Source organism: Grampus griseus (genome assembly GCF_964374135.1).
Source record: "Grampus griseus genome assembly, chromosome: 2".
In the NCBI taxonomy this organism is placed as follows: domain Eukaryota; kingdom Metazoa; phylum Chordata; class Mammalia; order Artiodactyla; family Delphinidae; genus Grampus; species Grampus griseus.
In genome coordinates, this window is record NC_139018.1 from 121061555 (window position 1) to 121074335 (window position 12781).

The 12781-nt window shown below is 47.0% G+C and overlaps 1 protein-coding gene across 1 annotated transcript in view; it reads left to right on the forward strand.

Annotated features, from left to right (window-relative positions):
- Positions 1-10392, forward strand: part of CHRNA7 (cholinergic receptor nicotinic alpha 7 subunit) — a gene marked incomplete at both ends in the record, with an annotated part of 127445 nt that extends 117053 nt beyond the window's left edge. Inside the window, 3 exons of the mRNA XM_082648143.1 lie at positions 529-615; positions 4120-4229; positions 9874-10392. Coding sequence (XP_082504269.1) covers positions 529-615; positions 4120-4229; positions 9874-10392 — 716 coding nt within the window. The remainder of the gene's footprint in view (positions 1-528; positions 616-4119; positions 4230-9873) is intronic.
- Between the last annotated feature and the right edge of the window lie 2389 nt (positions 10393-12781).

Below are 12781 nucleotides of genomic sequence, written 5' to 3' on the forward strand. Positions count from 1 at the left end.
CAGGGTGCCCCACTGGGGAGGCTGTAATGTGATGGCTTGATGGCTGCAACATCCTTTGTTTACTGATATGGCAGGTGATATTTTTCATTCATACAAGAGCCTCAGGCACATTAAATGACCTATCCAAGGTCACACAGCTAGTAAGTAGAAAAGTCAAGAACAAAAGCCAGGTCTTCAAACTGTATGTTTTCTTTTTCCTGCTACATGAAACTACCTCTCGATACTAATGTAATAAAGAAAATGAGAGATACATGTGCTGAGGTCAATGATTTATTTTGAGTTGTTTTTCTAAAGTTCTGGCTCCTAAGTTTGTTTTCCCAGGGACTCCTCTGGGACTCCAGTAAATGGCACAGACTGTCCCCAGAAAGATGCCCATTCCCATCAATATAGAAAACCGTGCATTTGGTTTCAGGAATGTCATGGCCACCACCATCCCTCCCTCCACACCTCCTTTGACTCTTGGGCTGGATGGAGTTCAGGCCTTACCATCTGTTCTGTCTCAGGGACCACTGTATGTCTCTGTTCCAGGGATCACAGTTTTACTCTCTCTTACCGTCTTCATGCTGCTGGTGGCTGAGATCATGCCTGCGACCTCTGACTCAGTGCCCTTGATAGGTAAGCAAGCATCCAGCTCCTCTAAAGACATGGGCTTAGAGAGTGCCTGGGATTTTGCAGCACAGGCAGGGAGCAGAAACGTGTCCCGCAGGAGACTGGAGAGCTGCATGACCCCCCTTTTCTGCTGTGAGGAGATGACTTGCTGTAACTACTCAGAGTTGACCCATGGCCTCTGCTTACGTGGCACATAGAAGGGGAGGGGGAGTCTGGCTTCGTGGTTTGGCCTTGAGATGCAGAAATGCCCCCTTTTCTCCCACAATACCCCCCTCACACTTGTTATGGAGCCAGAGATTTTTACCATTAAAGATGCATTGTTTTAGCTTGAGTCACTGTTTTTCCACAAATTATTTGTTACACGTTAACTCTCAGCCATTGTTTCTTGAGATAACGCGATGTCTCTGTAGAAAGTTAACGATTGTGAGGGAAGGTGAACAGGACAAATATGTTTTGGCCACATGTTGGGCTGCAACTCGCAGGCCTGCAAGCCCTATACTTGCCCAGACTCAAGACTGAAGAAAGAGTCCAGAGACAGGACATCAGTTGTTTGGTAGATGGGAGATCTTACACATCTGAAGCAAAAGGGTCCTGGAGTGACACCCCACCAGTTATCTAGGGGAATTGAAGTCAGATTGGCCCATCGGTTACCAGGGAAACCAGCAGAGGGGCACAGCCCTCTTAGCCCCTTGGGCTAAGTACCTTCAAGGGGCAGAGGTCTTCCCTTTGTTAAACTATCAAAGGGGAGCCATTCTGAACTAAAGATTAAACAATCACTAGCTTCGGGGCAGCGGGACAAGGATGTAGGTATTTACTCTTTAGGCTCTGCAATTAGGGGGGAAAGTCAGTCATGTGAGTAGGGTGTAGGTGAAGCAGGGACTGGTCCAGCAGGGGATGCACAAACCACACACAAAGGCAGATGTAAGGATGACCTTCTGCCCAAGGAAGGATGACAGAGACAGGAGGCAGCATCACCTGTTGCTGTGAACCTCCCTGGACTGGACTGGAATTAGCAGGAGTGTGCCGAGGGGTGCTCAGTGGCCCAGAGGTTAGGACCCAGTACCCTGGCCACTGCAGCCAGGGTTCTATTCCTGGTCAGGGAACCAGACCTCCAAGCCAGTTGTGAGGACAGGAAGCAAACATTCTGCCAATAGATATTAGTTTTAATGAGAGTCCCCACTCCCATTTGGCAGTGGAGGTCAGAAACAGGAAAGCAGTATACGGGTGGCAATCCTGTGTGGTTAACCAGGGGTAAGTAGGAGTGGGGTGCCTTACACGATATCGCCAGGCTTCACGAATTAAGAAGCCAAGGCCCTTCTTATTGGAGGTTTCTGGATGTGTAATATTTTGACCAGACAGACTGTTGGTATAAAAAGCCTCTGAGGGTGTCATATTTCTCTCCGTACCATCCTGGAAGCAAGGAACCTTCTTTCAACCTGACATTCTGACCCCATCCTTTCTACCTTCTAGCACAATGCTTTCAATAGAGACCTGCAGCAGAAACCACCCTTAAAGGGGCAGTCGGCAGACCCTGTTGTGTCTGATGAACCCACAGGCTTGGTTGGTGCATAGCCCACATCTAGAAGGATGGGATGCTGTTGGCCTTTGACCTCTGTTGTTGAGATTTCAGCTATGGGATCCAGTCAGCCTGGATCCCTCCATAGGTCATTGTATTAGTCTGCTAAGGCTACCACAATAAAATTCCACAGACTGGGTGCCTTACACAGGAAAAATTTATGTGCTCACAGTTTTGGAGGCTGGAACCTCCAACCGGCAGGGTTGGTTTCTTCTGAGGTCTCTTTCTTTTTCTTGCAGATGGGCACCCTCTGCTGTGTCCCCACATGGTCTTTCCTTTGTATCTTCACATCCCTGTGCCTCCTTGTGTGTCCAAATTTCCCCTTCTTATAATAAGGATACCAGTCAGATTGGACCAGGTGCCACACTAACAATCTCATTTTAACTTAATTCCCTCTTTAAATGCCCTCTCTTCAAACACAGTCACATTCTAAGGTACTTGGGGTTTACAGCTTCAACATATAAATTTTAGGGGGACAGAGTATGCAGCCCATAACAGTCACAGTTTGGTTCCCCCTCCCTTCCCTCCCCAGAGGTCCCTGATGCTGATGATAAGTCTGGTAGCTCCTTGTAGGTTCCTCTTGGTCTCCCTGGGAGAGCAATGAGTTCCTGCCTGCCTGGAGGGCAGGAGGTGTTTTTAACCAAGTGTGTGGCTGCACACTTAGCCTCGTACCAAGATGCTTTCTTTAAGGGCCCAGCCCCTTGGTGGTTGGCCACACTGAGGCTTTGTTCGTTTGTTTGCATTTATGTTAGGATAATTTATTCTGTGGCTTAGAGAGGCATTGTGTGTATATATATTTTGTTTTGTTATTTTTTAATACTCTTTTTATACTTGAATCCATCTTTGCTTCTAATCCCTTTTTATTTTATTTATTTTATTGATTTACAATGTTGTGTTGGTTTCAGGTGTACAGCCTGATTCTTTTCCCTTATAGGTTTTTACAAATAACCTACAATTATTACAAAATATTGAGTATTGTTCCCTGTATAATACGGTAGGTCCTTGTTAGTTATCTATTTTATATATAGTCGTGTGTATGTTAATCCCAACCTCCTAATTTATGCCTCCCCCACACTGAAGGTTTACTAATCAGAGTTGGAAATTAAGGAATGCCCACCCATGCCAGCTTTCTCCTATACCCTTGGCCCATAAAATTGCTAATCCTTGTGCAAACCCTGCAGAGAAGGCATTTCCATCCCTGTTATACTGGTGAAGAAGCTGAGGCCCAGAGAGGCTGAGTGGTCTGTCCAGGCTCACAGACGGCCGCCAGTGGACTGGGGGGGAAACTCCATGCTGCTTCTCACCTGGTCCAAGGTGGAGAAATGCATCCTTGCCCATCAGAGCTGAAGCTGATGTTCTCAGCCTGAAAAGACACTGCAGCTGACCTCTTCTTCCGGCTGCACAGCTGGCACTCCCCACCCCTGTGGCTCTCAGTAAGTAGATGGGGGCAGACTCTATCATTAGTAGAGTCATTTTCCAGGTCTGATAAGTCAGCCAGTGGCACCCGGGTCTGCCCTTGCTAGATCCCCGAAGCCTGTCCGTGGCCTGCCGTCATCACAGTGGTGATCACACCCTCTGTGCCAGGTGGTTTCAGTTCTGACAATGGTGCTTTCTCATCGGACAACCTTATCACCATCCTGTGAGGTGCAGTTAGCTTTCACTGAAGGATGAGGCAGGCAGGGTTCCCAGCAGTGCAGTCAGCTGGTGAGGCCGCTCAGCAGGGTGGGAGGAGGAGGTCTGTGCGCTCTGGATTGGCATCTGCCCACCAGGAATGTGCGTGGTGGGCTACAGGCCTGGAGGAGGTCCTGCTCTGCTCTTGGGCATTGCTCCCCAGCCCCTGGTGGTCAAGACACAGTCTGGGTCCCCTGCACTGTGCCATGGTGACACGCTGTGACCTAGGCCCCAGGTCTCCCCTGCATCTGCTCTCTCTGCAGCCCAGTACTTCGCTAGCACCATGATCATCGTGGGCCTCTCCGTGGTCGTCACAGTGATCGTGCTACAGTACCACCACCACGACCCCGACGGTGGCAAGATGCCCAAGTGGGTGAGTTCCTCCCCAGCTCCTCCACCAGAGGGGGGGTCAGGGCCCCTCCCCAGAGGAGGCTCCGAGGATGACTTATCTATTTTAAAAATCCCACAAACAGCTAGCATTCCTAAACAAAAAGCTGCAATTTCTTACCTGTCTGCATATCTCTGCTTCCAGGGCAGTATGGTGAATGCTCTTAGGGTCCCATGGGGCTGTCCTTACAATCTGATATCCCAGAGCAGGGCTCAGGTCGAACACTCTGCACCTTTCACTGGACAGTGTTTCTAAACCTCCTTTTTGCACGTACACTGTTAGAAGCAACACACAAGATGAGCACACAGCTGCTGGTTGGATCTTCAAAACAGAACGGGGAGGGAAAAGAGTAAGAAATAGAGTGAACAGTGTACAAATATATACAATCAGTTGTCAATGAAAATAATCAATAAACTATCAATAAGAAGAATAGAAAAGAGTTTTATTTGAGTCAAACTGAGGACTAGCCTGGAAGCCGGCTTCCCAGATTAATCTGAGAAGCTGCTCTGGAGAAGCAGGGTTTTCAGCACAGTTTTATATCCTGTCAGAACAAAGAACATGAAATGAGTCGGGGTTACATTTCTTCAAGGTAAACAAAACAAAACAAAACAAAAACACAGATTAGCACGTACATGGCAAGTCGGCATGGCCTTGGCGCCTGAGAAGGGAGTCTTATCATTGGAGGACCAGCATTGGTGTTCCAGGAAGAGAGGCATTTAATCTTTATTTTTATTATGGACATTCTTTACTTCTGGTCAATGTGCCCTTTTCTCTAATAATTAAAGCAGATGTCTGTTTGATAGGCCACAAACAAGCTCTTTTAGTTAGCATCAAATTCAAGTTAACTCATGTATAAGCCAGAATGACTTCCCTATATCTCAGTATGTGAAACTTTCTTTTATCACAATACACATAGGAAAGTGATTTAGCCAAAAGCCTATAAAATAAATGTGTAAGTAGTTAACAGTGGGGAAGGAGGATGCGATAAAAGGAAATGGATGGATGGGACTTCCCTGGTGGTCCAATGGATAAGACTCTGTGCTCCCAGTGCAGGGGCCCGGGTTTGATCCCTGGTCAGGGAACTAGATCCCACATGCCGCAACTAAGAGTTCGCATGCCACAACTCAAGATCCCGCACACGGCAAAGAATATCCTGAGTGCCGCAACTATGACCTGGCGCAGCTAAATAAATAAATAAATATTAAAAAATAAAAAGGAAATGGATGGTAAATAAATGTTTGTCATCTGAGCCCAGGTCAGGCCACATGGTCCCAGTGCCTCCCAGCACTGATGTGTTGTGACGTGTGCTGATGCTTCCCCAGCCATGGGCCGTGCTCCACTGGAGTCCAATGTCCAAAGCTCTACACCACCCTCGCCGGGCTCTTGGGAAACCTTGCCTGGGGGACAAGCAGGGCCTGGACTTTCCCCGCCTCACTTGGTGTGACCAAACCCCCGGCAGGGCAGAGCTGCCCCCCCACCCCTCACCCCACTTCTTACTTGGGCCCCACAAACCCTCCAGTCTTCCCATCGAGAGAGCATGGCTTAGGGACAGTTGGGAGCTAAAGAAGCCCTCTCATGCCAAAACAAGCCTGTCTTTGCAGACCCATAAATCTTGCCTCCAAGTTCAGAGTCAATTTAGGACTCACCAGTGCACTAAATGTAACTGCAAGATGTAAGATGCATTCCCTTAATCTCCAGGAGCAGGGAGTTCCTGGCCCTTCTGAAAATATCCATTGTGCAATAATTTACAGTTACCCAAAAATTAAGTTAGGCAAGGCCACTTTTTTTTTAAGAAATTGGCTTTACAGAGTGACTGCCCTTGAATTCTTTTCCACAGCAAATCCTTACACTTAATAATTCTCTCGTGTTAGCATACAGTATTGGTCTTTCTCTTTCTGATTTACTTCACTCTGTATATATGGAATTTAAGAAAAAAAAATGTCATGAAGAACCTAGGGGTAAGACAGGAATAAAGACACAGACCTACTAGAGAATGGACTTGAGGATATGGGGAGGGGGAAGGGTAAGCTGTGACAAAGCGAGAGAGAGGCATGGACTTATATACACTCCCAAGCGTAAAGTGGATAGGTAGTTGGGAAGCAGCCGCGTAGCACAGGGAGATCAGCTAGGTGGTTTGTGACCACCTAGAGAGGTGGGATAGGGAGGGTGGGAGGGAGACGCAAGAGGGAAGAGATATGGGAACATATGTATATGTATAACTGATTCACTTTGTTATAAAGCAGAAACTAACACACCATTGTAAAGCAATTATACTGCAATAAAGATGTAAAAAAATAATAGTAATAATAATTCTCTCGTGGCATCAGCAGTGGGCTCCCCAAAATGGTGCCACCTCCCACATGGGTCACATCACCACAGTCTGTGGGCTTGTTTTGAGAAGTCCCTCCCCCCTCAAAAAAAGAAGCTGAGACACGTTTGCACACATTCACCTACATTCTCATCTGACTTCTCTATAACTCTAATATACTTTCTTGTCTATCCACCCATTTGTTTGAAATAACATTTACATGTTTCAGAAGTCAAAATCAAAGAATTATTCATGGGCTTCCCTGGTGGCGCAGTGGTTGAGAGTCCGCCTGCCGATGTAGGGGACACACGTTCGTGCCCCGGTCCGGGAGGATCCCACATGCCGCGGAGCGGCTGGGCCCGTGAGCCATGGCCGCTGAGCCTGCGTGTCCGGAGCCTGTGCTCCGCAACAGGAGAGGCCACGAGAGTGAGAGGCCTGCGTACCGCAAAAAAAAAAAAAAAGAATTATACATAAGGAACTCCTGCTCCCATTCCTGCCTCCCCCCTACTTCCACCACCAATTGATAACCATTTCAATTAATTTCTTTTTCCTTCCAGTGTTTATGCAGATGCCAAAATATAAACACATATTCTTATTTCTTCTGTTTTGACTGATGTAAAGACAAGGGGATTAAGGCAGTAAGATACAAAACCATTTTTAATGACCTGGTAGCACTTTACTGTTCCAGAAAAATCTGAATTAAGAGCATATGCTGATTTTTCACCTTTCAGTGCAAGAGCATGTTAAAGCCAATGGTGCAAAGCAGATATGAAACTTGTATTTCTCTTTCAGTTTATATAACACACTGCATTTTTTTTTCTTTCCAAGTGTATATGAAACATAAACAGCCTCCGAGGGGCTTTCATTGTGATCTGTTGCCATGAAGAAGACCCTGCCGGTGCGGTGGCATTATGTGACATTCACACAGCCAGAAACCAAACCATAACCTAACAGCAGACGTCACAAGCACAGTCTGAGACATGCCAAGAGGATAATCTCATCTTCTGAGATGTTTTAGCCTTGAAAGCTAATGATTTAGGCCATGAAATTCAAAATAGATTTAGCTTGAGCTATGCCCCAGGGGATGTGCAGACCCCCGCTTGGCAGGCACAGCCCTAGAGCTGAGGCTCAACTCTCCCTTCCAGACTGCCTCTGGGTTTGGACACACTCACTGCCCCATGTGCTCCCTTGAGCTCTGGCCCCAACTTTCTGGTGCCTTCTGAGTGGGGGTTTGGCTAAAGTCACAGGGGGCTTGCAGAGAACCTAGCTGACCCTTTTATAGATGAGGCTGCGGAAGTCTGAACACATTAGGTGACTCAAACTCACTGTGTGACCTTGACCCAATTTATTTGCCTCTTTGAGCCTCAGATTCTTTTTTTTTAATTTATTTTATTCAAGTATAGTTGATTTACAATGTTGTGTTAGTTTCTAGTGTACAGCAAAGTGATTCAGTTATACATATATATTCTTTTTCAGATTCTTTTCCATTATGGTTTATTACAGGATATTCAATACAGTTCCTTGTGCTATACAGTAGGACCTTGTTGTTTAACCATTCTATGTATAATGATTTGCATCTGCTCACCCCAAACTCCCCACCGCCTCCCCCTGAGCCTCAGCTTCTTTATCTGTAAAATGGGGGAATTATACTCACTTCACTGAACCCTGAGATGCCCAGGTGAGATGGCTTGTCTTGAGCCTCGTGTCCACGTGGGGCTGTGTGTTTCTGCTCCTTACTGATCCTGGAAAACAGGGTCTGCAGGCTGGCTCTTCCAGGCTCTGGAAGTATGTCCATAGGGTGTGGGCAGGATAAAAATTGCTGCCTATGATGGACAGAGGGTGATCTTTACAGCTGCTGCAAAACTGCTCTTACGCCTTCTTGTTCTTTTCATTGCTGTCTCCAGACCAGATAACTGCAGTTATCTTTGATAAGTGTCATAAAAATGGTTACCAAAAGAAGAGTGGCAGACACGAATTTCACAACTTGCTGCCTGCACTTACAGATGGGAAGCATACCTGCTACACTGCTGATGGAATTTGCCTACAATCATAAACCAAAATTCAAATCAGTATCTGGATCATTTCAGGGAAAGGGCTCACTTTTCTTGCACTTGTCTAAATAGGCTTGCAAGAATTTTTTAAAAGCTGGATTGAGGTTTCACAAGGCTCCCTTCTTTCTATTAGAAGGGAGAAACAAATCTCTCCAGCATCTTCTATGCATGCAGGTAATGTATGTTTATAAAACACTTTAGGCCAGAGGTCGGCGAACTATGGCCCTGGTGGCCAAATCCAACCTGCCAACTGCTTTTGCAAATAAAATTTTATTAGGAAAAAAAGCCTCTTTGCTCTTTTGCATGTATGGCTGATTTTGCACTATATCAGCAAAGCTAAAATATTTACTGTCTGGCCCTTTAAAGAAAGTCTGCCAACCCCAGCTTCAGACTTTTCACAGCATTTTGTCTCATATCATCTCCTTCAGTCTTCACTGCAGCCTAATGAGTTAGGTTAGAGGTTCCTAAACTCCCATGGTTCACAGCACCTTTCATGTCTCAGGGTTTTGGTGGGTTTTTTTTCCCCCACAGAGCACCTAGGACAAGAGGAATACCTAACGGTTCTATTATTTAAACAGGTCAAAACAACTTACTAAGTACTTATACCCCGACAGCTTAGCACCTGTTGGCACAGCAAACTTCTCTCATCTTGGGAGCTGCTACCCTCCTTGTCTGTTCCACGATGACTTTCTTGGCACTTGCCTTTTATCAGGACAAGTTCCAAAATCTACTTTGCAAGGATAGGACATCATGCAAGGAATGCAGTGATCTAATGTGACAGTCTGAACTGCTTCAGGCTAGGGGTGTCTGACACATGCCACAGGGTTGCCCTTGAAACTTTAACATCTCCAGGGGTGCCCTTGTGAGTTTGTCACCGCACACTGGCGTACCTCACAGGGAGTTAGAGTTGGTGGTCCCTAGTTCCAGATGAGGAAGGACCGGAGAGGGTGACTTGCTCTGTTCCCCAGCTCAGGGCTCTCTTTAGAAGACAGCCCTCTCCTCCCACACAGGCTGTCCTCCTTGAGATGGCAGTGTGCGTATAGTTCCTTCCCAGGGTGATTTTCTGTATTGCTTTGTCATTGTCTCACATTCGATTCAACCATTGTACCGCGTTGGCACTGCTTGCCTGTGTAAACTCGCCTGGGAAGGCCTGGGGACCTGTCACCCCTAGGGTCCACCCCCACGAAGTCTAGCTGGTATCACAGCATCCCCTTGGATGGATCAGCCGTGCGCCCTTCCCGGCCACCCTAACGGTGTGCTGTCTCTGCAGACGAGAGTCATCCTCCTGAACTGGTGTGCCTGGTTCCTGCGCATGAAGAGACCGGGGGAGGACAAGGTGCGGCCGGCCTGCCAGCACAAGCAGCGCCGCTGCAGCCTGGCCAGCGTGGAGATGAGCGCCATGGCGGGGCCGCCGGCTACCAACGGCAACCTGCTGTACATCGGCTTCCGTGGCCTGGACAGCGTGCACTGCGCGCCCACCCCTGACTCAGGGGTCGTGTGCGGCCGCGTGGCCTGCTCGCCCACGCACGACGAGCACCTGCTGCACTGCGGCCAGCCCTCGGAGGGGGACCCGGACCTGGCCAAGATTCTGGAGGAGGTACGCTACATCGCCCACCGCTTCCGCTGCCAGGACGAGAGCGAGGCCGTGTGCAGCGAGTGGAAGTTCGCGGCCTGTGTGGTGGACCGCCTGTGCCTCATGGCCTTCTCGGTCTTCACCATCCTCTGCACCATCGGCATCCTGATGTCGGCACCCAACTTCGTCGAGGCTGTGTCCAAAGACTTCGCTTGACTCCGTCCTGGCTCCCAGCATGTAGGAAACGCAGAGATGGGCGATGACGTTGGCTTAGGGAGAACTTTGGGGTGCTGATTCCACAGCACCGTTAAACCCGAGGACGCAGATGTACCCTATCGCTGTCATGTCGGTTTCAGTTTACTTGTTACTTTCAGTAATAGGATCTCAGCACGTTTCTGTTTAACCCTCTTTGATGGGCCACTCGATATCCTCCGAGCATCCTTACACTCAGCAGGACCCTGGAGAGGTCGTTTTGCCCATTCTCCACTGCCTGGTGTGCCCTTCAAAGAGGTTCGGGTAGCTCAGGGCTGACTGCCAGGTGAGGCCTGGGTAGCTGGTCTGCATGCCTGCATGTCACTTGCTGTGAGGGCTTACATGAAAATTCATATCTGCTTTGCCTGTGTACAAATCTAGATTGAAGCTAATCATCGTAATAAACCACACTCAGTAAATCCATCAGATAATTGGCTGACGAAACAAAACTAAACTAAAACTTAAAACCCAACTGCTTGGTTTTTCTTCAATTCAGACTTTAGTTTTCTCTACCAAAGACAGTTGGTAGAGAGAAACAGTTTTATGCTGTGTCTACATTTAAAAAAAGAGACAGTAATAGTTCGTCTTGTAAATTAACACTTTTTGCCAGCCTACCCTGTGAGGGGAACCAGGAGGGGCACAGGTGTGTGTTGATTCTGAACCAGGGCCAGACCCAGTCAAGTTAAGGGGATTTCTGTAGATCCCAGGCACTCCCAAGCTTTCTGTGCTGCCCCCAGACACTGGCAGGTTGAGTCGGTCTGTTCTAGTTGACAAAGCCCAAAGGACAAGTAGAATTCTATTAGAATTACCACCCAATGTAATAGTAGCTGAAGCTGATTTAAACCATCTATGTGTTTGTTTGTTTTTTTAATGTAAGTAATAGCTGAAGCTAAATTAAACCATATGTGTTTTTTTTTTTTTTAAATAATGCATTAGACACTTCACATGTATTGGAGTTGATTAGCCTTACAAATTTGTGGATCCATACAGATGCACAACATGAAGTCACCAAAGTATTCTATGCCTTTTCTCCATGTGTCAGGGCCAAGGGGCAGGGGTTTGGGCCTCTTCTGGCTCCCTCTGTGGCAGGAACTGGGGAGGGGGTGGCATGGCTGATGGCTTTCCTGAATGGCAGGCCAGTGGTGGTTAGCAGGAGGGGCTTACAGACTAACAGTGGCTGCACACCCAGTAATTCCAGTTTCTGGTTTGGGGGGATCTGCTTTCCCACAGTTCACACACACAGCTTCAGCCCAGAGAGCTGGCTGAATGGGTGGATTCATTGGAGATGTGTGCTTTGAAAGCTTGGGAAATTTTTATTTTAAATCCAGGTGGTGATGCAGTTCTCCACTGAGATTGTCTAGCTGACAATCATCCCTTTGCTTCTCCCATCCTTACTGTTTAATGTGATCAGAGGAAGACATAAGACACTCTCTCCTGTTCTGTTGTTTCATCTAGTAACTCTCAAAGCTCAAAACTGCAGAAGATGTCTGAGCTCCTGGGGATCTTTAATTTGCTTCTAACCCCTGAAATGGATACATCATGAGGGAAGATTTGATTTTCAGAGCAAAAGAAATGGCATGCACTTCTTCAGCCATTTATTTCGCTCATTTCTGGGTGGATCTGTGTGCACTGAAGAAGATGGAGGCTTGTGTATGGTGTGTGTGTATGTGTGAGAACACGTGTGTGTGAGCACCTTCAGAAAAGGCCCCTGGTTTACAGCAAGAAGGCTGATAAATAAGGGCATTCCAGCAACATACCATTTGGAGCAGGGTCGTCCTCAGAGTACACTCATTCTATGTGAAGTGGACAAAAAATGCACAATCATTTTTTTTTTTTTTGTCTATTAAAGTGTCTTTAGAAACAACTAGAAGTGTTTTGGTATATAAAGAGAGTGCTTCATTTCTTATTGCTATTCGAAGTTGATCCCTACTACATTTTCCTTTAATAAAAAACCTTTTTGGTTTTGTATTTTATACAGAAAAACGTAAAAGGGCAAACAAAAGGGGTTTGTATTTTGACTGCCCAAATAACTACTCTGCGATTTAAAAAGTAGTAATAAGGAAAAGATGCACACATAGGAAGACAAGTGTGAAAGGCTGAAAATAAGCCCCCACCCACCCCAGCCCCTGCCGTCTCTCCTCACAGGGGACCATCAGTGAGCTTCTGGGGAGGGATGGGCATTTCCAGAAAAAAAGGAAGGGAGAGAGGCTGAGCAGGGACGAAGAGGATGTGGAGAGACACCTTCCTTTTTTGTCTGTTTCTAGCGCCCTGCACTTTGCTTTTTTCACTTGGTGTTAAGAGATCTTTCCATAACAACATATAAAGATCTACCTCATTCTTAATAGCTGCTTAG